This window comes from Poecilia mexicana, unplaced genomic scaffold (assembly GCF_051168715.1).
Source record: "Poecilia mexicana isolate PSO_F unplaced genomic scaffold, ASM5116871v1 scaffold_16, whole genome shotgun sequence".
Classification (NCBI taxonomy): Eukaryota; Metazoa; Chordata; class Actinopteri; order Cyprinodontiformes; family Poeciliidae; genus Poecilia; species Poecilia mexicana.
This window is the reverse complement of record NW_028263385.1, coordinates 6,057,689-6,085,068: the sequence shown is the minus strand read 5'-3', so window position 1 is coordinate 6,085,068 and position 27,380 is coordinate 6,057,689. Positions and strand designations below refer to the sequence as shown.

The 27,380-nt window shown below is 37.3% G+C and overlaps 1 protein-coding gene across 1 annotated transcript in view; it reads right to left on the bottom strand.

Moving 5' to 3' along the window:
* dgkb (diacylglycerol kinase, beta) overlaps positions 1-27,380 on the bottom strand; it is a 63,229-nt gene that overhangs the window by 11,769 nt on the left and 24,080 nt on the right. The window contains exons 16-20 of the mRNA XM_088013917.1: positions 25,181-25,266; positions 23,676-23,765; positions 22,335-22,495; positions 13,857-13,921; positions 1,200-1,290 (exon numbers count right to left, since the gene is read on the bottom strand). Coding sequence (XP_087870043.1) covers positions 1,200-1,290; positions 13,857-13,921; positions 22,335-22,495; positions 23,676-23,765; positions 25,181-25,266 — 493 coding nt within the window. The remainder of the gene's footprint in view (positions 1-1,199; positions 1,291-13,856; positions 13,922-22,334; positions 22,496-23,675; positions 23,766-25,180; positions 25,267-27,380) is intronic.

Sequence of the window (27,380 nt, the reverse complement as noted above, 5' to 3'; positions counted from 1 at the left end):
CAAGTTAATATGTAGTTCCGGTGTTTCACACAGTCGGTGCAAACAGCAGCTCCCTCAGAAAACTGACCACAGCAGGATGGTTTCTCTCTTCTTTATTACTGTCTGCATGTCAGAGCGGTTAGCTGCTAGCAGCGATGCTAATTCACGGTCATTCTGCAGCAAAAGTTAGCGCATGTGTTCCTGCGCTGCTCCTGATTATTCTCATGATAAAACTAAATGTTGGTTTTTGTAGTTTTCAGTGGTGTAAATCACGAGTCAATCAATGAATGCGATCAGCTGTAGATCAAATAGTTTCAGTGGCTGCCAAGTACGACTCTATAATTCCTGTTATGTGACACTGATGTCCAGTTTGTCATCATGCCGCTTCAAAACTTTAGCAATGCTGACAAACCTCACTAGCGTTCACCAAGCTAACAACTGTGTTAACCAGTTAACTTGCTAATGTAAATATTAGCTTACTACGGTTAGCATTTACAGTTAATAAGCTTTTTTGGTTATGCTAACCTACTCATAGAGGTAGCTATACATTAGCTACCGGATAGCTAATGTGGCTATACGGTAAAGTGCTTTGAGTGGTCAGGATAGCTAGAAAAGTGTTACATAAATTTAATTTACCATTTAAAGCCAGATTATAAACTAGTTTAAGCTAAGAAAAGACCATTGTAAGTGTCCTCTGTTAAGTCTAAAAAGCAGAGTGGATTTTAACATCTGATCGGCTCATCTACTTACTTGCAGCTCAATAGTATTGCAGTTACTTATAGAGCGCTAATTGATGAAGACCTCTACACTGTGTGGATAGCTCTGTGAAGATGGAAGATGAATTGTATAGACACCAGCTTCATTATCACTCAATATCGCACACAGCAGGGTCATGTTGGGCTAATTACCTGAGTGTTGAACTGGGGATCTATGAAAAGCAGGCGGGGAGTTGCAGAGATAGCCCTCACACGTCAACACATTTTCTGAAGCTGAAACTACCATATTTATGGAAAAGAGGATGACCAGAATATTCTTTAGCTGTGCAATCATTCTTACCTTAAGGCCAGTTTAATATTCCCATTAATGCAGAGAAAAGATTAGTTTTTCAATTCAGAGAGTTCATAAGAAAGGAAGATAAAAGCAGGCACTTTTATGATGTTTTTCTTTGCTTTTGTTCCTTTTCTCGCATGGCTCTGTGCAAAAAGAATAGTTTGATTTACCTCCACCTCCAAGAAGTCATGGAGCTTCTTACACGTGGCCGAAAACGTCTCCGAAGTGCCGAACTCAAAGTACCACAGCTTATTCTTTGTTCTGAAGAAAAGAAAAGAAGCAGGAACTGTAAAGGGACCAGGAATAAAAGGTAAGCGGAAACATGGGGGTGTTTTCTTCACATCAAAATCTCAACCTTATGCACTTTACTGTCTCAAGTCTACTATATATGAAGACAAATACATACCGGCGCATCAATGTTTGACTCCAACTTTAAACAGATTTTTACCTTTAAACCACTGACTCATCGTTCTAGAGGATGCATAATGTGTTTCAGTAATTACATATTGAATCATAATGGTAATCTGTGGTTAAGGGGGCCTTTGACAGGACACATTATGCAAACCTAGAGATGCAGGCCCAACAATGAGGCACAGGGTGGAGCATGAGAGTTTAATCTACCTGCTCCTGCAATTAACAGAGGACTGGGGTGCTGCACCCCGGGCTTCCTGCAGCACACACTCCCAGCTGCTAATGCTGATGATCAATGACCTTGCAGGGGTGAGCCACCATCTGTCTGCATGCTGCCATGACGCTTTCTCATGACACCAATCAAACGTCAGATATTTATTTTCTTATACACAACTTACTCCACTCCATAAAAAAATTTTAATGCTACCTTTGTTATCTTTTGACATAAGTTTGATGTACATTATCTCCAAAAAATCTACAACAGCCCAGACATGCAGGACTCAACAGTAAAAAATGGCTTTCTCTTAGTTGGATTTAAAGCACTACAAGCAAAACGTATTAGTATACGCAGAGTAACAATCATTGAACTATTGATTTCCTCATTAGGACTTTTGTCAGGACCATTTAGCCACTTTATAAATGAGCTTTCATTAGGGTACTTGCAAGGTAGCCCCACTCTGGGTTGATTTATAACGTGCAACATGGTCAATATCAGTGGAGGTGGGGGGACACAAACTGAAGTGGCTAAAAGCCAGAGAGTGACGATGGACGTCATTGTACCACCCGTATAATCTCAACAATCAAAAGAAAGCCAAGAGAGGCAGGAACTCGGGCTGGAGCAGGTTTGCAAATAAGCAAATGAGGATGACTACTCTGAAAAGCATATTCAAAGCTTGTGGTTAACAGCAAGAAGAAAGGCGGACACATTACAAGCACTTTTTGGCTTCGGTTGAAGCCAACCCGATGCTTTTAAGGGCTGATGAATGAAGATATGATGATTGTGGTAAATTCAATAGTCTTTAATTTCTGGTGGAGTTCAAAGCAAGTGGTGATTATCTGTTCTTCAAACAGAAACACTCTTCATATGACCTGTCAGCGCATTATAATTTTTGGGTTTGATTACAGGCTACGCTCTATTATTTTTCACAAAAACAAGCTTCAGAACACAAGTCGATGAAAATCTTAGTCATAATTCATTTCAATTACACAAGATCTAAACTTTTTCACTTCTCAAAACATTTCAATGTGAAAAAAACTGAGGTATTATGGTTAAGTAGCCAATGTGGGTCCAAAATTGTTTATTCATGGAAACAAAATTAACTTGGGTTAAAATGACAATGATAATAAAATGATAAATTATACTTTAATTAACCATTTAAAAATAAGTATTTTATCTACTTTATATATATATGTTTTTCTCTTTTCATCAGCTTATTCTATTGTGCCATCGTTTGTGACCAGCACTTTGGTGCAGTTTTAAACCTGCTTCTAAAAGTGCTATAATTTGACATTGACATTTAGCCTTTCTGGATATTCCATCACGTTATCCTTTACAATATCAAGTGAAGGCTGATGTATTAGGTTAAGCATAAAACATTTTCTTTGTTCCTCCCTGCACAACCTGCTGCTGGCAGGGAGTTTGCAAGTGTAAACTAGAAGATTTAAGCAAATCCTTAATACTTTCTAACCCTTATAACACTTTTCTCCAACCATTATAAGTTAGCAAAAAAACAACAACAAAAAAAAACAATGCAGTTAGCAAAGGCTGCCACAGGTTCTCCGATGTGCTTCGTTTTCAGAGCTAAAATAAAACTAACTTCATGTCAACCAGTAAAAGTCTGACTGCTGCATCTCTATTTATAGGCTGTTTTTATTTATATGAAAACCTGTATGAGAAGAAACTGGGTTGGGATGAGAGATTGCTGCATCTCTTGAGCAACACATATTTTGACCAATTAATTTAATAAACTAGATGAGACTGTGTTGTATTATAACTTGGAATGTTCCAATCTGTTCCTATAATTGGATTGCACAGATTAATTTAATTTAATGCTTCTGGTATGAATTGGGTCTGTTTGTCTGGTAAATTGTCCTAAGACGACATTGGTTGCAAATTAGTCCCAAATAAACAAATTGAGTTTGAAATTGTTAAATAGGACAAAATATCCATAAAGTGCATGACCACACTGTAAATTTAACACAGGGGGCATTAGAAATGTTTATTTGCAGTTAAACTATTTTATTTTAACAAATCAGAATAATATAAAGATCATCTCATGACTCTCAAATGTTGGTACAAATTTGAGCCAAATCTCGGTGTAAGAAGAAATGCAGTGAAAGACAACAACTGACCATCCTATCGATTCTCACCACTTAACCTAACAAGGACACCATGGCAACAAATCACTCCATGAGCATGTTCATTAGGTAATTAGGAGCATCTCATTGGCTGGATCAGATTGTCGTTTGTTTTCTGCCGACTGATGCCAAACACCGGTCTCATCTGATTTGAGAGAGGAGAGTCTTCGACAGAGGCCGGCTTGTCTTTGTGGGACAGATTAATAGGGAGCCCATTAGAGTCAGATGATACTTTTAAGGTGGATTAGGAGGCCACTATTTTATGGTAGGTGTAATGAAGGTGAACATAAAGTGTCCATTTACTTAAACCGCTGGCAGACATTAGAGTCCTGCATCTTCCCAGGACATTTCAGAAGTTTTGTTATTTTGCTTTCTGAGAACAACTGAGTGAAGACATGAGAAGCGTAACGTGTGTTTCCAGTCATCAGAGTGGCTTCTGCGTCTTTGTTGTGATTGTATCTCCAGAGTATCGATGCAAAGCATGCCACAGTAATAACTTTAGCGGTCTCCATGCGAGATCAGATGGAGTCGGCCCCAAACACAACAGTGACTCGGGTTTCCAGCGACAGTGAGGTGTTATTTATTTGCACAAACAAATTTGTAAAACAAAACCGAAAAAGAGAGGGATAAATTCAAACTTTGTGGCTCGGATAAAACAACAGCAGAGCTCTTAAGTGCACATCAAGCTTTAGGGGAAACGGCAGCATACAAGAAACAGAAGAGCTGTTTAAGAGAAGGAAGAACAAACGGTGTAACTCACTGTTGTTCAAGCTTACGCTGCTTGGTCACCATATTAAAGGATGTCAGAGACGATGAACTCCAGTGTAGCATCGCTTTCCTGCGGCCACAGCACCTTCAGATGCACTTTCCACTGGCCACTCCAACCGAGCAGGACATACCCATTGATTTATTTCCCCCTCTGACACTTAATCTAACCCACAGTGATCTACGACCTTATTTTCACACTAATTTCTTCTTGATCAGAGGTGATAAATATCGCATTGACATAACCAAGTCTTTGTGCATTGCATCAATGCACTGTTTTGTTTAACATGACACCGCCTAGAGCTCTCTGACTCGAATGGCAGTTTGAGAAATGACTTGAGCTGTGTTGTCTTGCCTAAAGAGATTCAGCAAACATCCTGAAAAATGTAGTTCTCGCTGTTGCACTGCAATGATTACAACACGCTGGTTTCTTAAACAAACAATACATAAATTGCTAAGAAGGCTTAGGGAACTTCTTTGTCTTTGAAAAATCAGCCCAGGAAGAATTTTCTTGGGCAATAAACAGTTTAAGTCAGAACAACAGCAAAACATCTTTTGAAGATGCTGGTTGAGGTTGATGCTGATCACTGTGAACATACCGTATTTTCCGCACTATAAGGCGCACCGGATTATAAGGCGAACTGTCGGCTTTTGAGGAAATTGAAGGTTTTTAGATGCGCCTTATAGTGCGGAAAATACGGTAATTGTCTGGTGGTTTGGTGAAACAAAAACTGAAGTATTTGGACGTAATGACAGTTTCAACACTGGCTGAAAAAAGGGAGAAACTTTAGTATCATGGAATAGATTGTTTCACAAAAAAAAAAAAAACAAGTTAAGTGTTGGACACAAACTGATCTTCCAAATTAACAACAATGACGATAATCATTACAACCAAATTGGCCAGGTTAGACAAGGTCAACGTTTGGGATCCATCACAAAGCTCTGATCCAACTCCAACAAAAAAAGGGTTGAAACCTGACCCAGTTTCACCAGTTCAGTCAGGAGGAATGGGCCAGAAACCTAGCAAACTGTTGTGAGAAATTTGTCGAAGAAAAAACAAAAAGTCAAAGATATGTTCAAAGGCAAAGTGACCAAATACTGAGGAAATATATGTAAACTTTTGATTTTGAAGAAGTAAACAATTCTCCTTCTCATAATCCCAACATTAATAAAACTGACAGGGCGTCTTGTCACTTAAAATCCAAATAAGTTGCTGTTGGTCATGGCCCCGACTCATTGTTTTCACCCTCACGTGAAAATGGCTTCAAACAGATGCACAATTATACAAGTGTTTGTTTTTGAAAAGCATTAATAGAGCCTCCTGCACAACTAACAAGAATGCAGCAAGTGGTTTCTGGATGGTACATCGACATCAAAACACACGTCTTTTCCAGCAGCCATTGTACAGCGCATGCAGCATTAAAACCAGCTGAGCAAACATGCTGGAGCTCAGCTTAGGTAGCTAGGTGACGGGGAGCTCTGCTGGGGTTGCTAAGTAACAGACTGGGCTTCGCTGGGGTTGCTAGGTGAGGTGCAGTGCCTGCTGGTTTGTGATTCTACATTCAGAAGGCTTTTGAAATAGCTCATTTTCAAGACACCAAAAATCCAAAAAGCAACTGGGTGATGTATTTTTAGGCGCTTGGACTGTTTGAGAACCAAATGGAAATATAAAAAATGTGCAAAAGGAGAATTCTAAATGTAATTTAATGTCAGACAGTAAATAGAAAAAAGTTATTTTTCTGTACTGTGTGTATAAACTTTTGGCTTCAGCTATATATGCTAGTAAACACACTTCAGATTCAATGTGTCGATCACTGTTTTCAGTGATCGTCAGATGCTCCGGTCACTGCCTGATAACTCTCGCTTTCCATGTGATATGACCACTAGTGCCCTCTGGTGGTCGTTCCAGACCGGCCGTCTTCATGCATAACAAATATTCAACACATCTTTCACTGGTCTGCATGTAAACAAAAAAACAAACAAAAAGTCAGGTGTAAAACTTAGCTTATGTTACTGATTGTATTCTGTTTTTCATTTTATCTTTGAACGTTGCACAAATACTGTAAAACAGTTGAGCCACATTTAGTTATGTCTACTATTTTCTACTCTACGTCGAATAAATTCAGCCAGTTTTAGATTTTGAACCTAAATGTGAGTTTGTGGAAGATAAATTTAAAGCATTAAGTTCTGTTAACTTTTTACTAATTTTGTCAAACCTCCAAGAGTTGAATAAACTAGCACTTAAAAACCTGAAAGAAAAAAGAGACAGGAGTGGGAACTATTTCCCAGAATGCTTCACAGCATGTTTTTGTATCCTGATGGAAGTGCGTTACATTGATCTGACTCTGTGTGTTTTATTAATGCAAATGTTTATTTTAAAGCTTGAGGATAATGTCCTGTTCACACTGAATGTTTTTGAGCAGAATTTAAATTATTCTAAAGTAAAATAAGTTTTAACTTGATCATGTGAGTAAATAGAAAAATGTGACTCTTTAACGAGGTGAGGGCAGCTTTTTTTTCTTGCTTATTGTGAAATTTAATTATTTGGTTTAAGTCACAGCATTAAGTTAAAACTCACAATTCAAGATTAATGGATGTTGAAAAAAAGTTTAGACAACTTGTCTCTTGTTGTTAAATTTACTTCATGAAGTTTAATTTCTGAGTTAAAACCAAAACGATTTTCTTGTTGACTTAAGTTGCATTTTCAAGGCAGCAAGTGGACTTTCATTTTCAAGTTAAACCACCTTCAAATGTTTTACAGTGTAGTCTTGTCTGTACCAGTTCTCTCTTGGGCTCATTTATGTTTGTGTGTGTGTGTGTGTGTGTGTGTGTGTGTGCGTGCGTGCGTGCGTGCGTGCGCATGTGTGTGCTCCCACTGAGCTGGGGACAGGGCCACAGGTGAGATCCCTCTAAATTACACACAAGTGGTCATTAATTATAAATGACACTTTGGTCACATAAACGATTTCATCCTCAAATGAGGTCTGAGGGTGGCGGCTGCAGAGGTCCACCATGCAAACCTCTCCCTGTGTGAGGGTGTGTGTGTTGGTGTGTGTGTGCATGTGTAATATAAAGTGCTATCACCTGTGGCCCTGTTCTCAGCTCAGCACGAAATACACACACATTTGCATGGGCGTGTTTGTGTGTGTTGGTGGATCGGGTGGCCCCAACCAGCACATGGCGGGGCTTTGATGAACATACTCATTATGCTAAAGAGAGCTTCATGCCTGGGCTTCCCTGTGCCTCCAGGAAAGGTTAACGCAGGATGGTTACACAGCACAGCGAGAGGCTGTGGGCGCACGGGGGTGGAGAGGCTCCAGAGGAGAGCGCTGACGGTGTTAGAAGTCTCAGGACCAAAAATAGACCTGGGTATGCATAGCAAATATCAGGGGAACATCAAGGCGCGGCGATGGATGCCACAGAATAAACAAACGCTTCAGGTGAAGCCACACCTCAGCTGAATCACAAATCAAATCAGATCTGATATTGTTTAATTAGTGTGAAATATGCAGCCAGGTTTGTTTTCAAACAAAACTAGAAATGATTCAGATCCCAGGAGGGCAAAAATGAAGCATTCTGAGAGAAATCTGGTTAATTATTACCTACTTATAGTTGTCATTCTGGTCTTTGAGCTCATCTACAGGTGGGCTGAGTTATGCGGTACGAACAAATTAATCGCTTCACATCAGTCCTGCCCAGCCAAATTACAGTCATTCGGGACGCTTTGAAACCTCCGTCATCTCATCAGAAAGAACCTTATTTTGGAGGAAGATGAATGTAATTGCGACAATTAAGTTTTTCCAACATGTTATTACCAGTACCATCGCAGAAAAGTATTTCACAGATGCTGAATTAAAAATTACACAAGTAGCAGAGAAGTAAACATATATAAAATAGAGTGTAACACTGGAGCCACTGACGGATAAAGTCACATATTTTAAGGGTTGTGGTTGAAATAACATGATTATTTATCAAACACTGAAAGCAGAAAGGGAAATATTGTGTGTGGAAAAACCAAGTACACCTCTTGATTCAACAGCCTAAAGAATCGTAAGCAGCAGTCATTTCCTTAAAGACTTTTTGATTGGAGAATGTTTGGCCTGCTTTTCTTTCAAACACTGGTTCAACTCACTGAGGTTGAGACAACAAAAATTAGGTTGAAGTCTGGCCTTTGACTAGGCCATTAAAACAGTGAGATTCTTTTATTTTACAGCCATTCTGTTTCAGGTTTGGATAATTCTCCAGTTGGGTTTAGAATCTGGCATCTGTTTCAAGGAGTGTTGTCACTTTAAATCCAAATAAGCTGCTCAATGTTTATATTCACACATGAAAATAGTTGCAAACAGATGTGGAATTACACAACCCTACTCTCTGAAAAGCAGTAGTAGAGCCTCCTGCACAATCAACTAGCATCCAGTAAGTGGTTTCTGAACAGTAAGTCAATAATAAAACACTTGTCTTTTCCAGCAGCCATTGTACAGCACATACGATCTTGGGTTGTTATTAGAAACATTTGAGACCCAAATGGAAGTACAAAAATGTGATGGGTCCCATTTAACAACCCAAAACAGCTAAACATTGAGGGCCTTTAAATCTAGTCTAAAAACCCACCTGTTTAGAGTTGCTTTTGAAACATTATAAATTAAACATCAACAATGTGAAGTGTAATGACGGCAAAATGAAATGCTACAATTGTTGACTGTGTGTTCTATGACTTTTGTGTTTCTATGATGTAAAGCACTTTGAACTGCCTTGTTGCTGAAATGTGCTATACAAATAAACTTGAATTAAATTACAATGCAACTGTAAAAATATAAAATGTAAATATAACGCTTCATTTTGAAGGTTTGAGTTTAATTCAGAGTCAAATAAAGATCATAACTTAACTCACTTTTATGCGTACTACCTGGACTTTAACCTGTAATATTAAGTGAATTCCAATAAATACAGCCAGGTAGAGAAAAACAACATCAAAGTGCGTCTTAATTTTCTTGAACAACTCTTTCTCTTGCTTTTCTCTTTCCCTGTTTATCTCACTATTTCCCTCTGAGCCAGAGATTAGCATGTAATTACACGGGAGATGATAAAAAGAGTGGGGTGGATGGGTGGGAACGGAGTATTTCAACATGCCGGTCGAGGAGGAGGAGCGGCGTGCAGGGAGGGAAGAGGGCGCAGCCTTCGTCACGGCCCGACTGATTGTCTACTTTTAATCCTCGACCTCATTATCACCTCCAGGTCCGGCAGTGGCAGTAAATGAATCTATCTGCCGAGTGTCAAATCTTCACACCTTCACCCTGGTAATCACCCCAAGGTGCAAATACAGAAGATGGATAGAATAGGAGAAATGAAGTGAGGCCGAGAGAGAAAATGCATGCGACCCTTTCGTTTCATCAACAACACTCCACCTTCACGTTGAGGGTTGTTGTTTAATTTTGCTACTCTGTAATTTAAGATGATCAAATATTTTGCTCAGAGGAAACGGAGGCTAATTTCAAGGAGTCAGATGTTATGTAAAGTCAAATTTGTTTCAAGCTATTTTTGATGTAAACAGCATTCTTATAAGGTAACATAGTTACTTCATTGGCTGGAAAACACATAATACCTGCCTTTAGGTACAGTAGAGAATCCATGATGATGTGGGCCTGTTTCTAAACTGTATAATAACATGAACCTTCTTTAAAACTCTGGTGGCGTGTGCTGATAATATGGAGTCACAACCTGGTCTTTTAGCAGCATAACGATCCAAATTAAATGGAAAAATTCAACACAGAATTGGTCAGACACACATCCATCACCCTCTCAGTTCTTAGAGCTAAATCCTATCGAAAACTTGTATGCAGAGCGAAAAAGGAGAGACCCAAGAATGTTGACGGTTAAGAGAGATTGTGTGTAGAAGAATGCTGAAATATTATTCTCTCAGAGAGAAATACCAAAGGAAAAGACTGAAGGTATTGTCACACCCGATAATCTGGTGGACTTGGTTTGATTTGTTACATTTTCAGCTGGAGAGATTTGTTTTCACACTGCACTATCAAACTAACTAAATTGTTTGAAAAACCTGGTCCCCTTCTCGCCTGTGGAGGCTATGCATCAACAACTACAGAAGGAATCAACACAAAGACCTCAGAAGAAGACATGAGTACAATTTCCTTCTTCACAAAATGTCAATAAAAATGGAGTAACAACTGATTTTAGAGGCTGTAGGATTCTTCTTTTGTCTTCTGTAAGAAACAACGAGGCATTTCTCCCTCTAGCACATTTGTTTTGGTTGTGTTTACCCAGAATGCCTTGTGCTATTGTTCACTCCCTGCTTTTGGAGCGGGCTCCGGTCCACTTGGCATAACGTCAATTAGTTTTGCTTGTGTTGCTGCAGATTTTAAATTCAGCATATAGGAACTCCAGAAAAGTTTCTTATGTTTATTATGTTAAACAGATATCTATAGGGATTTATTTAATTTTGCAGTCCACCTGCACTAATTTCTAGCTAACACACCTGCCAACGCCATTCTGAAATTGTCAGAGAGTTTTCTGAGGCAGAGCTTCCAGCTGCAGGAAAATGACTCTGATAAGTTTGATTAAACTTGCAATGGACATAAAGCCCTTTGGACAAATCGAACAAAATCTCTGCTACCTTGAAAAACTATAATCATGCATTATTGAATTGGCAAGGATAGTGTGTAATAGAGAGATCCTAAACTCATTCCCCCTGCGTGAATTATTAATTGAATTCAAATAACAGACAGAATAATTTTCTTAAAATATCTCAATCATTTTTCACATTGGGCCAACCGGGATGCAGAGCGCCTGGATCCAGACACCAAGAACTGTATTTACCAACATCTGTACTGTAAAGTAAACTCCATAACAGTTGCAACGCCTTGTTTTAATCAGAACATTTTAGCTGATTTTTCATTTCCTGCTTGTTGTCTTTTTTTAATCCAACCATTGGTAATCATTAAAGCAGGGGTGTCCAAGCTGTGGCCCCGGAGCCATTTGCAGCCCCCTTGTGGCCCTTTGTCTTGATCACAGAACAAAAATAACCTAAAAATTTGTTTTCTGGTTCAGGCATTTGATGCAGATCCACATTTAAAATCAATGTTGGTAAAATTTTCATTGATGCCGGGGCGTTCAAAAAAAAAAAAAAAAGGTAAGAGTGAGCCATAAGCTGTTTTTTTGCTAAAAAGACCAAATAAATAAATAAATAAATAAAAAAAATCAAAAATCAAAAAAAGATTAAACATTTAGGACATGATTTCCCTTCTACAAAAACAACAAACTGACTGCTCTGCTTTTTTAATTAAAATATTTTATTTTATTTATTTAGCAAGTAAAAATACAATTAAATAGTTTTTGCATTTATATTTAAAAATACTACAAATTTTGTGACCCCCAGAGTAGTTGCAATTTTATATTTTTGGCCCCTGTGCCAAAAAGTTTGGACACCTCTGCATTAAAGGACACTCCAGTGTTTATTCCAAGCGGCTTTCTCTTCCATTTAAACCATTTCTCAGGCTCATCATCATGTTCAAAATGGAGAGGAAAAGCTGGTTATATGAATGTTGTACTAAGACCAGAGTAAAATATGATAATGAGTACAAATGGGATTATTAGGAGCCTGTGTGTCATCAGTCTGACTGATCCACGACGTCAAACTAGCCAAGCAAATTCAATTAGGCCTGCAATTACTCCCTGGCGTAAGTGGAGACGTATTGGATGATGTTAAATATTGATGGAAACACAGACGCCACATTTGTTCATCTCCAAAAGGTGAACACATCTCCTCGAGATAATCACAAATGCTAAATACATTGCCTGTCCACAAAGAGCAAATATGAAGCATGTTGTCACGAACACGACCTGCAAATGAACTGCAGGTATATTTAGACCATACCTGGTTGCTGAGACATTTTATTTTTAGTTTGATTTAAATGAAAACTTTCAGTTTGAAATTGTCAATCTTGCATGCGAGTTATTGAAAAAGCTTCATTTCAATCTAAAAATAATCTGCAGCTGAAGAAAATGAGCTAGTCCTTGTTTACTGGGACTGCAGGTAGATAAGCAAATGTTAACTTTGAATGACTTTATAATTCTTCAATCTATTGACTCTTTGCAACTACGTCAATAAATAATTTGAGGCACCATAATGGACGTCGGAAGTGAGGGATGGGAGTATTGAACAAAGCAACTGAAATTATTTTCCAACGTGGTTTTGCCAGTTTATTCATGGCTCCTACTTGTTGGGAGTCGAGTTAATTTGTCTGTGAACGCAACACACCTGGTTGGGGCTTATAGACGACGGTATATAGAAATGCCTTGAACAGCTAGCTTAGAAACCGACCTATACCTCCTCCCTCATGACGTGTTGATCAAATTACCGACTTTACCTGAATTAACAGTGCATGACTTATGTCACTATGTCATAAACAACGTTTCTCCTTAAACCGGAGCAGCATTAAAAACGTATAAAAGACGAGATGCTAACCAGTTTTTTCCGCACATGCTAGGCTACATGATGGCGCAGCGTTGTCTCCATGGTTACTAACGGTTCGACGCGAACCTTCCCCATAATGCGATATTTTATATCTTTCTAATCATACTTGCTTATAAAGTATACGAATGTTAATATTCTTACCTTGTAAAAAGTGTTTACTGCAAATCCGCCATTACACCAAGGGGTGACAGTCATTCAGCTTTCGGCTGCTATCCATCACCGCAGGATCTTTCCTCATTAAAAGTTATACAATGAAGTTTGGTTTTCATCCTTGCCTGTTGTGCAGCCGACCGCGCAGAACCCTATGACCGTTTTTAAAGGGAAATCAACTAAATAAAAGCGATATTAGGCTACAGACGCCTTTCTTTTTTTTTTTTTTTCTTTTTTTTTTTGTGGCGGTTGGCAAGCAACGTTTAGATATGCATTACCGCCATCTAGTGGAATGGAATGTGAGACGGGATGTTAACTATATAACACAAATTAAAAAAAAGAAAGGTTACAGATGTCTGTTTTTAGACTAGCTTTAAAGGAGCCCATTGATTGTTTTGACGTCCTTCATGGCGGAGGGGGCAGAGTTCTGGAGAACGTGACGTCACGTGCAAATGGTCAATATGACAAGTAACATGCCAACATCCAAGTTATCGCTCAATAAACTAAAAAATTGTTTTTTACAACTTTTAAAGAAGCAAGGTTACTCTAAGAAGCTTAATTTCAACCTTTTGTCATTATGCTTCTTATCTTGTGTCTTCACTATTGTAATTTAGTTGAAAAGTGTTTACAAGGTCAAAGGGCATCAACATACCTGCTGTTAAATTTCTCTGGGTGCTTTTCTCTCATCACATGGAAACGATGTGCAATAGATGCATCCTGAAAAAGAGACATAAGAATTTGGTGATAATACTTTAAACAAACCTGGACTTATATGAAATAATGACCTAGTAAAATTAATTAACAGTAAATTACCACATATTTTGGTTTAACTTTGTTACAACAGATCTAATTAACTGAAATAGACATGAGTTTCTAATGGAGCCAATCTGAAAAAAAAAAAAAAAAAAAAACATTTCTCTTTGATAATAAGCATTTGTGTGGGTATCCAAAATATTTAAACAAAAGAAACAAGAAAACATTCATATCACTATATGTGGAAATATTACTTCTTTTATTCAGGACTAGTTCAAAAAGTATCAAATGTTGCTTGGTGACAACAAAAAGTCACCAAGGGGTGACGGGTTGAGTAGCATCCTAACTAACCAGGTTTTCATTGTTTGTGCTTCTATAGGATGAAGGGTTGGGTCTGAGGATCCATTATAGACAGCACATTGTCTCCATATGGGTTAATTAATTTAACACATGTTGTGAGTAATCACAGCTCCCAACTAAGCTTACAGGATGCTGTTATCACCCTGGCGACCAAATTGTTTACCATCCTTCTTCCTGTAAGTCACTCTCCACCTCCCCCATCCTCCGCTTCTCGTTCTCTGTAACCTGGGGCAATAAATGCAATCAGAGACATTTCATATGTTGGAGGTTCAGATATTTTCTGTTATATTTATTTTGGGGTGAAAAGACCATAAGTATTGTAAAGGTTGTCATATTCAAGTTTTGATTTGCCTGATGTTTCTCTTCAACAGAAAAGTAAAATGGATCAGAATCAGTCCAACCAATCTGAATGAGCTTCTGGCATCTTGGGAAAAAAAAACAAAAATTTCACTTTCTAGAAATGTACTCTAAAATACCTGCAGCTAGTTTGGTATTAATACAAACACAGATTTTCATCCATAAAAATGAGAGTTAAGTTTCATTTTCCATCTTCTTTAAGGCTCACATCAAATCCCAAACAAATACATTGATGTTTGTGGTACTAATGTAAAAATAAAAAATGAAATATTCAGGAAGGATAAATGCTTCAGCATGGCACTGTAAAAAATAAACAATGTATAAATATGTAGAATATCTACAATGACACTTTGCTGATCAAACTTCTCGATCCTTGCTGCTTGTGTAGTTTTCCTAAAGCACATTTTCCTTCCACTTAACATGTTTGCAAACAGTTTTCTGAGTTTTGATAGTTGATGGAGGAGCAAAAAGCAGATAAAGGACAAAATTGACTGTAAAATAAATGGTATACTTCTTACCAAAATAAAAAAAAATTATATATAAACATGAACTACTGATATTACTCTGGAACACGTGAGAGAAGAAAGCTAGCTTAGAAACACATCATTGGAATAAATGATGGTATTTATTCCAACTTTTATAAATACCACCGTCTATGAGCCCCAACCAGGTGTGTTGCATTCAGAGATGAATTAGATTGACTCGAACAAGTAGAAACCACGAATAAACTGACAAAAACATCTTTGGAAAACAACTTCAGTAGCTCTGTTCAGTATTCCTGTGTCTCACTTCTGACGTCCATCATGGCGCCTGAAACGATTAAGTGACATAGTTGCAAAGGGTCAAAACCTGAACTCTGAGGAACTAATAACTGACTTAATTCATGTAGAAACGAGTCTCAGGTGTGAGGCTGGACCAGAAAACAGATCCACTAAAGCAGATTTTAAGACTGTAAACACACAAACACTTCTTATGAGCCTTAAAAAGTTTGTACAAACAGCTTCTGTGAGTGGAAACAAGGAGTCAGTCACATAAGATGGAAAAACTCCAGTTTATTTAATTCATAAGAAGCCCTCGACGGTGTGAAACCAAATATAATTAGCTTCAAGGAGGTAATACCAGAAATTTCCTTTAATTCACACTTCCAAGTCCGTGTCAGCAGAAAAACGCTGGCACAGCCTTTTGTGGAAAAACGAATGGAGCAAACTTGTTCAAGGCAAAGCGAATAAAAAAGTTCCTGTAAACTTTTTGGTCTTTTTTTTATTTCCCTCTCCCCCCTCTGCTAAAGCAATCTGTTTTGACCCGCTCCGTTTTGAGTGGCACTATTGAAACTGCACCTACAGGGAGGACCCCCTGCTAGCTCTCTGTACAGAAATTCAGGAGAAGCCAAAAGAGAAAAATCAATGGCGTCTCTTGATGTCTTTTCAAGACGCTGTTAGCAGAAGACCAAAAGATTTCTTCAAGATCCCTGCAGACTCGCCTCACGCTTCCAACGCGAGCCAGAAGGGTGAAGTGATGGATGTATCTGAGAGATTGTAACTCGATTTTCTTACAAACAGGACAATAGCTGCAAACAAGAGAGCAAAAGCTTGGAGAGGATGTCTCCCCTTTGGTTTAAGGTCTATTATCTGAGATGTGTACAAGCAGAGCTGTGGCTCTGCAGCAGCGCTCACTCATTTTAACCACTGATTTTGTCATCTCACTGCGCTTTTGAGGTAAATTAATAAACATTTAATGCCACATAAACACAGAAAAAAACAGCTAAAGAATACCTGTAATTTACAGTAGCGTTTAGAAATACAGCATTTATAAATTTATGTTTATGCAATAAACTGCAAAAATGAGTGATAACCTTTCTGCGTTTTCTGCTAATTTGGTTTTAAATTCAGACACAAATATAATAGATACCAAAAACAAAAGCTCACCAATCAAATACAGTTTATGAAGAGCTACTAATGTAGTAACTTCATTAATATAAGGTTTGTTTATCATCCTGTGACAAATAAAGATTATGTAATTAAAAAAGATAAATACAAATGAATCATCATATATATTAGAGAAAAAACCTCTGAAAATAGATCAAATTAATTGTGGATAACTCAATGACTTAATAACTAACTAAATATATTTTAGACTGACTTGAACTTAAGATCTTCATTAAGAAGAATACAGAATTTAATCAAATTAAGATTGGGGAATATACAATCAATACATTAATAAATAAATAATACAACAGAAAATACAATTCATAAAATTTATAAAACATTTATAAAACACAAAACTAAGTTGAATTCAATGCATTAACTTACACATAGTGATGGGACAATTAATATGTATGTCAATAAATACAGAAACATGGAAAATGTATATATATAGCTGTACTGAAAATATATATTTTTTATATAATTATAAATTATATAAATTTTTTTCTGTTCAGCTCAAATGAATAAATTTAAACTCAGAAAATGATCCAGAATTTAAATACTTCATTATAGTAAACACAGCCCAGTGAGTCAACTTTAAAATAATTTATAACATTGTAACATGTTATATTTATTAATTTCCTTACTAAAGAATGGGACAATTAATATGTAAGTAAATGAACAGATAAACTTGGAACTATTTTAGTATATATATTTAGTTGTACTCAAAATATTTTTTTCTGTTCAAATGATTAAATGTAAACTTAGAAAGTGATCATAAATAAATCAAGAATTTAAATACAGAAAACATACAATTTGATCCAAGCCTTCGTAAACACAGTCGAGTGAGTCAATTTTAAAATAGTTTATAAGATTATCAACTATTTTAGTTATATTTATCCGCTCTGGACTCCACGTCAGCTCCAGTAGGGCCGTAGTGAGACGTCAGAATCTCACTCATTCACTCAAATAATTACCAATGTAAAGGTCTGGCACCCAAATTAATACAGGACATGTGTAATGTCCTCTCATAGCTCAAAGTTTAGTCCAATTATGAGTGGGCCCCAGCGGTTTGATGTGCCTTTCACCACAGTGGAGAGTAATGGCTTTGACAGCAGAGCCGCGGTCATTAGGGGCCTGACTGCATTATGGTAGCAGAGCGCGCTCAGTGATTAGTTCTGTCTCTCACCCCTGGCCCTGATTGAGATCATTACACTTCACGTCACTTCCACATCCTCCCAAAGGGATGGCGCCATTAATTCCCCGTCCCACTGGGCTGTGGCAGGTTGGGGTGGAGGAATTTACATAAAGGAGACAAAAAAAAGACGGTTCTCCGTACGAAAGAAAGGTGGTGCACTGTAAAACATTTGAGCTGCATTTAGCTGTGTCTACTACCTTCTACTCTAAGTTTAAATTTAGCGAGTTTTAGATTCTGAACCTGAATGTGTGAGTATGAGAGAGGTAAACTCATAAACTCACAGCAGTAAGGTGCATTAACTTTTTATTAGAGCTGAATGAAGTAGAGTTTTTAGGTTTGCACTTAAAAAACTGAAAGAAGAAAAAGAGGAGTGGGAACTATTTTCCAGAATGCTTTGCGGCATGTTTTTGTATCCTGAGATGGAAGTGCGTTACATTGACCTGACTCTTGTGTTTTATTAAGGCAAATGTTAATTTTAGAATTATTTGCGATCTTTAGTAAAATTCATTATCAGATCAGAAATTTTGAAACAAGAATTTTAATTATTCTAAAGTAAAATAAGTAGTTATTTTAACTTGATATTGTGAGTAAAATAATGGAGAAATGTGGCTCTTTAACAAGGTGAGGACAGTCTTTTTTCTTCCATATTATGAAATTTAATTATTTGTGTTAAATTGTAGCTATAAGTTAAGACATTAAGTTAAAAACAATGTTTAAACAACTTGTCTCTTGTTGTTAAATCAACTTCATGAACTTTAATTTCTGAGTTAAAACTGAAATGATTTTCTAATTGCATTTTTAAGTTAAATCGCCTTCCCATGTTTTACAGTGTGTGAGACTGAAATCAGTTCACCAAACTGGAAACCTTCGGCGTCCATGTTGGCTGGTTCTGCTGATGTGTTGAAATCCAGCAGAAGCAATTCTCTCTTCATCTGCATAATCTCTAAAGTAATTATTAGCTTCACTTGCCTCATAATCTTTATTGTAGTCTTTTTCACATTCAATAAAAAGGAGAAAATTTGATGCATAGAAAATATTATATCACACCCAAATCCATAGAGAGCTCAAAGTCTTCTTAATCCCCCGCAAACAACTTCATTTGTCATCATTACGCCTGCTGGGTCCTGATCCCACCAACACAAAGTCTCATTTCTGATCTAGTTTTAGTGCAAATATCTCAGTACACATGAAATAAGACAAAACTAACTTACAAGCAACTTTTCAGTAATATATAGGAGCTTGTTTTGAGTAAATATTGATAAAATAGTACAGATTATTTCACTTCTAACAAGACATAATCTGCCAGTGGATCTAGGACTTTTTCATCAATATTAAGAAATTACTGATTTAAAATAAGCTCCTATACTGCTGGAAAGCAACTTCTAAGTTAGTTTTGTCTAATTCCAAGTGTACCAAGATATTTACACTAGAAACTAGAACTAAATTATTTGGCAATATTTTGTGTTTTTGCAGTGCAGAGCTAAAGCCACAGAGTTTAGAAAGCCTTTATGAACCAGAGAGACCAACTTAATTTGACCTTTAACCTACATGAGCTCTTTTATTTTAACCAAATCCATCCTAATATGTGTTACTGAGGGACAATGTAAAGTTAGATGGTATGTGAGTTTTTGTTAAATGGGTTAAGTGGACCTCAGCCTGAGAAATACTGTTTTAAAAGAACTTTTAGTGTTTTGTATGATCTATTACGGCAGTGGTTCCCAAACTTTTTCTCCTGGATCCCCCCAGTGGTTTCAAAATATTTTCTGTTTCCATTCATGCATACCACTTCCTGCGCCCGCCCTGCAATGGCACGGCGCCCCCCCAGGGGTCGCGCCCCACAGTTTGGGAACCTCTGTATTATGGTATGTATTTTCTAATGTTAAAAATTTTTAAATCTAATATTTTCAATCTGTAGTTGGCTTGATGCCCTTTCTCTTCTCCAGCTGAACCACCTTTTTCATTCATGTCAACCATTTACTGTAAAGTGCAGTCAGAAATGAGTAACTTTTGGCATTTACAGGAGGAAATTATTGCAATAAAACCTCAGAAAATGCTGTAAACACTTCCCCCCTGCAGACACTACCATATGTTTTCTTCCTAAGACAGATTGGAACCGTTGGTCTCCTCTATCACAATGTTAACTAGACCTGTCCTTTATTATCCTCAAACACGGTCATTAATGGGCCTGGGATGGAGGTGTTATTCAACTAACATTTGTGAGGCCATGCATCACTTATGTCCCTGCCACAGTCCGTACAAATCTCACAACCCCCAGTGGATCCATTCAGACACCTGCAAATGTCAATTACCATATTTCCCCCTGACATTTATGGGTAATGGCTAACATGAGCTACGTGAAATCAGAGTCATTATCCCAGAGATGGACAGAGGAGGTGCCGACGGCTCCGTAACCCCACGCAGATGCAAAACAAGGCTTATTTATCGATCAGAGGTGGTTACAGCTTGAGCACATCTCAATAAAGGCCTAACCACGATGTGCTCAAAACAAATAAATTAAATGATTATGCTGTTGCTGTGTGCGCTAGGATGTATTACTTTTTAAATTCTATCTTTAATAGCAGATGCAAATATTGATGGAGGCAGTTTTATTTTTTACTTTACTAATGTTTGCTTCAGTTACACTTCTGCAGAGCAAGTAGATATACACACACACACACACACACACACACACACACATACACACACACACACACACGCATGCACGCACACACGCACACACACACACCTTGACCTTTCACCTATAAGATGTCTATAAAAGCATTGTTGGACTTTATTTTTAGCAAAAACTCATTCTCAATGTTAGACTATTTTACAAACTAATGTGTTTTTATCACCTTGATTGTTGTTGAAATGACTGCATTTTTTTAAACATCCCTGATTATAAGTGATACTGACATTTTTTAGTCTCTCTCAGATATAAAAAATGTCACATCATCCTAAAGATGTGCAATAAAATTATAGGAATCAGTCTTGAAAAGCTGATATTTGCAAATTTTAGCTAAACCAGGAAGATAGAGCATATCACCCCAGTTCTAAAGTCCCTACACTGGCTCCCTGTAGCTCAGAGAACAGACTTTAAAATACTGTTCTTAGTTTATAAATCACCAAACAGCTTAATAACTGATCTTTAAAAAGCCTGACCTGCTGATTCCGATTTTGGCCGATACCAATTTTTTGTCTGAAATGTTTTTAATTATAGCAAAAAAGTTGCTGAATTGGTAAGAGTGGGGTGACTGCAAATGTGCAGACATGACCTCGTCTGTCAGTAAAACTTCTCTCACAGCAGAGCAGAAGAGGACAGTGGTTGATTTTCAGACTTTTGCAGAGGGAGATAAGATCGGCTTCAAGTATCAGCTGATCACCAATCTCTCAAAATTAAGGAAATCGCCGCTGGTAAATTGGTGCTTCCCTATTAAAGATCCACTGTTATTGTATCAACCTTCTAGACCAGGGGTGTCCAAAGCTGGTCCTCGAGGGCCAGCATCCTGCATGTTTTAGTTCTCTCCCTAGTGGTAGTAACAACCTCCTCAGCAAGTCAGTGTTCTCCTTAGGCCTCTAATGAGCCATCATTTGATGCAGGTGTGTAAAACCAGGGAGAGAACTAAAACATGCAGGATGCCGGCCCTCCAGGACCGACTTTGGACACCCCTGTTCTAGATCTTTCATGTGTTTTGGTTCTGCTCTGCATCCAGATCCAGAACCAAAACCAAACGTGGAGAAGCAGCATTCAGCTTCTATGCACCAAAAATCCGGAACAAACTTCAAGAAAGCTGTAAAACAGCTGAAACGCTGAGTTTCTTTAAATCTAGACTGAAAACCCAGTTGTTTAGAGTAACTTTTAAAACATTATAAGTGAAAAATTAATCATTTATTGCCGTTACAATCTGATGTGTAACGGCAACAAAATGTAATCCTTCAGTTGTTGACTGTGTGTTCTGACTTTGTATTTTTGTGTTTTATGATGTAAAACACATTGAACTGCTGAATGTTGAAACATTGCTGAAATGTGTAACACAAACAAAACATGATTGATTGACTAACCTCAAACAAGCTTCCAGAAAACTGCAAAACAGCTGAAACACTGAGTTCCTTTAAATCAAGACTAATAACCCACCTGATCAGAGTGGCTTTTGAACCATAATAAATGAAAACACTGACCAACATGTTGATGTGTAATGACAACACTTTTGTGATGTAAAGCACTTTGACCTTCCTTGTTACTAAAATTCAATTTGATTTGATACACATAAAGCTGTGGTCCCAAACTCCTATGAAAAACACAGGTTTTAGTGTAAATATGAACAACTTCCAAGTCTAAAACATTTCTTCAGGTTTGACAAATTTTTTAGGAGATCAATTATTTATTTTTCATCCTTTTCTTCATCACTTTTCATTCTCACCCATCAAAAACAAAATTAATCTCAATCAAAAACCACTGATCTTCTGATTTTCATCTTAATCTTTTTTTGTGGAAGTTGTTAAAATAAAACGTATGTACAGTCTGAGTGTCAAGACTCACCACTCCTATGGAGAAGTAGTTGTTCATAATGCTGTAAGGCACCGGGTCCCCTCGCTCCTCCTTGTCAGCAGATGTCACATCGATCTTCCAGCGATCCAGCATCACCTCTGTGCTGTTCTCGATGTCCCGAAGGATCTTCAGGAGGTTTTCGCCCTCATAGCCTCAGAGAAGCACAAGACAGATGAGAGATTAAAACAGGTAAAGGAACATTTTCACATGTTATGGATGCATTTTATCAGGATCTTATGTGAAAGAAAGAGCATCTTATAGTAGTGCATAAATGTGAAATGGAAGAACAAAAGACACAACTTTTAACAAAAATAACTCGGAGAGATTTTCTGCTCATTTGTATTTAACTTCCTTTTATCAGATGCAGCTAAATAAAATCCAGTGCAGTCAAATGCCTTCAGAAATAAAAACACTCTCTGTAATTTAGTCCAGCTGTTCTGTGTTGGCTTTAGAGGTTTGTTAGAGAGAATTAGAGAACAAACACTCAGGAACACAGCAGATAGGAAAGGTACAAATATGCAGACAATGTTAAAAGAAGGTTACTGTCCTAAATATACAGTCAGCAATGCAACTGAATGGTGTCAGAACGGCCCAGTCAAAGTTCAAGACTTAAAAACTGATGTTTATAGACATTGCCCATCGAATCTAAAGTTGAACGACTTTGGAAAAAAAATAAAAATAAAAAAAACAAAATCAGGTCTCGAGAAGCACAAGGCTGTAAGAGACTCACCACTGTGGTTACAGTAAAAAAAGTATTGGCTCTGACAGGGCACAATGCAAATAGGTGCCACACTTTTTACATTTTTGTCTGTATAAATTATGGAATAAAAAAACAAAATCTGTTTAATTCCGGTTCAGATTTTTGCACTACTTTGTGTTTCTCTATTAAATAAAAAGTAGATAAAATACATTAAAATGCGATTTTAATGTGAGAAAATGTGAAAACTTCCAAAGTGTATGACTAAAATGAAGTGCTTTGTTTAAGAGGGACAAAAAAGCATCTCCCTCATAAACACTCACATTGTTAATTAACAAACTGCAAAACTGATTTAAAATATTCATACAAGATAATTGTTGAAGTGATAATTACATTTTTAAGTGACCTGAATGGTCAGACATTTCTGCATAAATCAACAAAACACATCTATAATTATCAGGTTATGACTGCTCAGTGCATGACAGAAAGTTTTAACTTTGATTGTATTTCCCAATCTCTGAACCTTTTTTTCCTAACATCTTTATATGATAAATCAAGAGTACAAATCTCTCCTCTATTTAAAAAAGTGCATTAGGTGAAACCAAATGAATTATTCCCTGATATGTATCCAGTACCTCCTCCCCATCGCAGACATCTCGCCAAGTCATTGCCCGTGCCAAGAGGAAGTATACATACAGGGGGGCTCCTATCCAGGTTGGCCTTATCTGGAGCAGTGGGACAAAAATCACAACAGTGTGTCAAACAAGGGGGTCAAACCCAGAGGGCAAATTCACAACACAAACTTGCAACGAACAAATCAAATCCATTTTGCACCTTTGCTTGTAAAAACAAGTCAATATGGACTTTCAGTTGTGCAGCCAATTTCAAAACCCACATTTTGCCTGACGGTTATTACCTACCATTGTTTTGATTGATAAAAAAAAATTGAGGCAATTTTTAGAGAGAATGAAGAAGTAACACACCTTCAAGTCCAAACAGAGGAGAGATTTTTTTTTCTAAATGATGACTAATATGTTGTTTTCCCTCTCTCACGTAATCATCCTATTTGGCCACCACTGACAGCACAGAGCTTGTTCAAGGTGTTTATATATGACCAATAAATGATGCTTTACCATTGAAGGCTGAGCAACAGGAATGATGGAGACTTCAAAAACCAATAAAAACAAATGAAATGTGTCTAATAAAGGAAATGGACAGTTGTTGTGCTATTATTTCATAGGTTACTAACATTCTTATAGAAATGTAAGGCAAATTCAAGTATAAGGTGCATTGTTTTCATTGTGTATAATTGCTGTCAAGTGTTTTTTTAATCAATCAATTAAGTTTATTTGCTTTAAATAATAAAAACACAAAATTACAAAGAAAAAACATACAGTGTGTGCTGTACTTGAACATTTACATGTTACTAAATTTTTCTGAAAAAAATTCTGGTAAGAATTCTGTTTATATTCATGCTCTTATTTTGAAGGAGGCGAAGAATGTACCCGCAGCAGTTCCGCTTCCTCTCTTTACGTGCTCTTTTTTCACCAATAACTTTATTTCAAACAAGAACCATGCAGGGACAAAATAAAACATTGCCCGTAAAAGAACAAGGTGTAAAGATAAATACAACATCTAAGCGAATTACATGACATATAAATTACGTCGAAACTAAATTGGTGCTTGACGGTAGTAGTCTTTCGAGGACAAATCAAATCAGAATAGAAGCTAGCACTTTAGCCTAGCGCTAGAATTTAGCAGTTAGCATCTTCGGCTAAATATCATAATGTTTATGAAAGGTGCTTTACGGTCAGAGCAACTAACTGTTCTAATTGCCGGTGTCCAAAACTGTTAAATATACACTTATGCTGCGAAAAATAGGGTGCAAAGCTAAAATTCAGTCAATAGTTTTCATTTCCTTTTTCATTTCATTTGGAGCTCTGCACAAGCACAACGTGACAGGGAAAAATGAATATCAGGTCAACTTTTGAACTACAACATATTTAAAGATCAAGCATTCCTTTCCCCCTATAATGACAATTTACCAATATTTCTTGTGTTCCTCCAAATAACAGAAAATGCTTGAAAGAAAATGTTCCGTGGATTTTCAAATAAATATTTGAAAATAAGCAATTTGTACCAATAAAGTCCAGGATCCAGCCCACAGTGCCGTCTCCTCCGCAGGTCAATACTCTAAAATCAGGAACATCTCGGAAGAAGTTCAAACTGCAATGATAAAAGTTAATGTTTTGAAACAGAAATTTATATTGCCCTCTAAAAAAAATGTCCTCTAATTTTTAGAAGACAAAGTGGTAAACTGAACCTAATCTTTTTATTTAGGTGATTAGCAGGAAAGCAATTTTTTTACATTAAAGAATGATTCAAAATTCCTAAGATTTCTCCTATTAATATCTTAGTTTTTCTTAGTTTCTTGTATTTGAGATGTTAAACAACATATTTTTTAAAATAGCATTTTACTTTACTGTAAACTGAACGTAATCTCACTAAAAAAAAAGAAAAAAGAAAACACATGTCGCATTGATATTATTCATTCAGTGAGGTACACTGTCTGTTCAGGGACTAATTGGATCATGACAGGCAATGTTCAGTCCAACTTCCTCCGTTCCTTCACAATAACAAAGCCCTAACTGAATGAGCCAGCCTCGCTGCCTCGTATGGCGGGTAAATGACTCGCTCAATTACTCTCCAACTGGGGCCGCAAACCACATTAGACACAAAAACAGACGGCCGTGAACATGAAAGGCAACTTTGGGGATATTTAAATACCAAGAAACAAACACTTAATTTGCTGTAATTTGATTAGAGAGGCAGCTAATTGACAGCAGTGTACGCGGCTGCCTGGGCCTGCAGTGTCCGATGGTGACTGCTCACCCTGCTAATGTGAGCTGCGGTGAGTTCACTTGGCAAAATATTAACTAGGTTATAACTGGGGAAGGTTATCGCGTATGCTGTCAGGATCTCTGCATCCAGAACCAGATGACGTTTTTGGTTCTCATCAGAGGAAAATTAACAAAATGAAACTGCTGAAAGCTCGGCTGTCTTCTCATACATGCAGTTCAAACCTCTTGGATCCTTTTTTAAGCAGGGGTGTGCTGCTGTTTATTTATTTTTTATAAGTCTAAAAGATGCTGTTTTTCAGGTCTAATCAAAGCCAAACAACGTGGCAGCACGGCGGCGAGAAATTCCTGCGTGTCCCGAACGCTGCTGGACGCAGGCGGCAAACTGAAGGAGCCTCTTGCATGTAAATGATCCATTCATTTTCTTAATCACAACCATGAACTGTGGGGGACCCGGTGCCGTCCACACCGCCGGGCTGCGGCGATCTGCTTGTCTGCATGCGCGATCACATGTTGCGTGGCAAGAGCTTCACCCACTCTGCATCCGTCAGTCATTTGTGTCATGAGCTCTCATATAGTCTTATGCATACAGAGCCGCTACTTGTCTGCGGATCCGGCTCGGTGCGGTCGTCTCCAGGATGTGTTATATGTGAACTCACCTCATTTGGGTGTGTGATGTGTGAGGGAGGAGAAAGTGGAGGCTGTAATGCTAAAGGCCTCTCTTGCATGTGATGGGATCATTATGTGTGAGCAACAGAGAGTAAACAGAATGACAAATGAATTGTCTTAGCTTTTTTTTTTAGTTAAATGCCATTACAAATATATTTTTTAAAAATGTGTCATTTCTCAAAATATAATTAGTTAGGCCTGACAGGATAACAAACCAAATGATAAATTATCCCAGAAGTTATTGCAATATACGATAATATTGTTTTGAGACCATTTTAAAGTAATTCATAATATTAAAATGGTATTTGCATCTACATTTAAGGACAATACTGCAAAAACACAAAATGTTACCAAGTTTTTAGTGCAGATATCTTAGTATCCTGGAAATAAGACAAAAAGCAAGATATGAAAACTTGTTCTAAGTCAGTAATTCCTTGATATTGAAGAAAAATACTGGCAGTTTATTCAACTTACAACATGAGGAGCATGTCTTGTTAAGTCAAACAATCTGCCAATGGAACCAAATCTTTTTCATCAATATTATTGTTGACTTAAGTCCAGCTCCAACATCTTGCTTAAAGTTACTTATAAGCTAGTTTGTCGTGTTTCAAGTGTACCAAGAACCTAGACCAAAAATACTTCAGATTTTGTGTTCTTGCAGTGAAAAATCCACCTATATCTGCCTACTTTGTTAGTTGTAACATCAAATATACCTTAATATCTGTTAATACACACAGAGAAAATCATCTTAGCACTACATCATAAGCTAACATTCACCATCTTCTTATCTTTCTGTTGGGGATGTAGCCAATC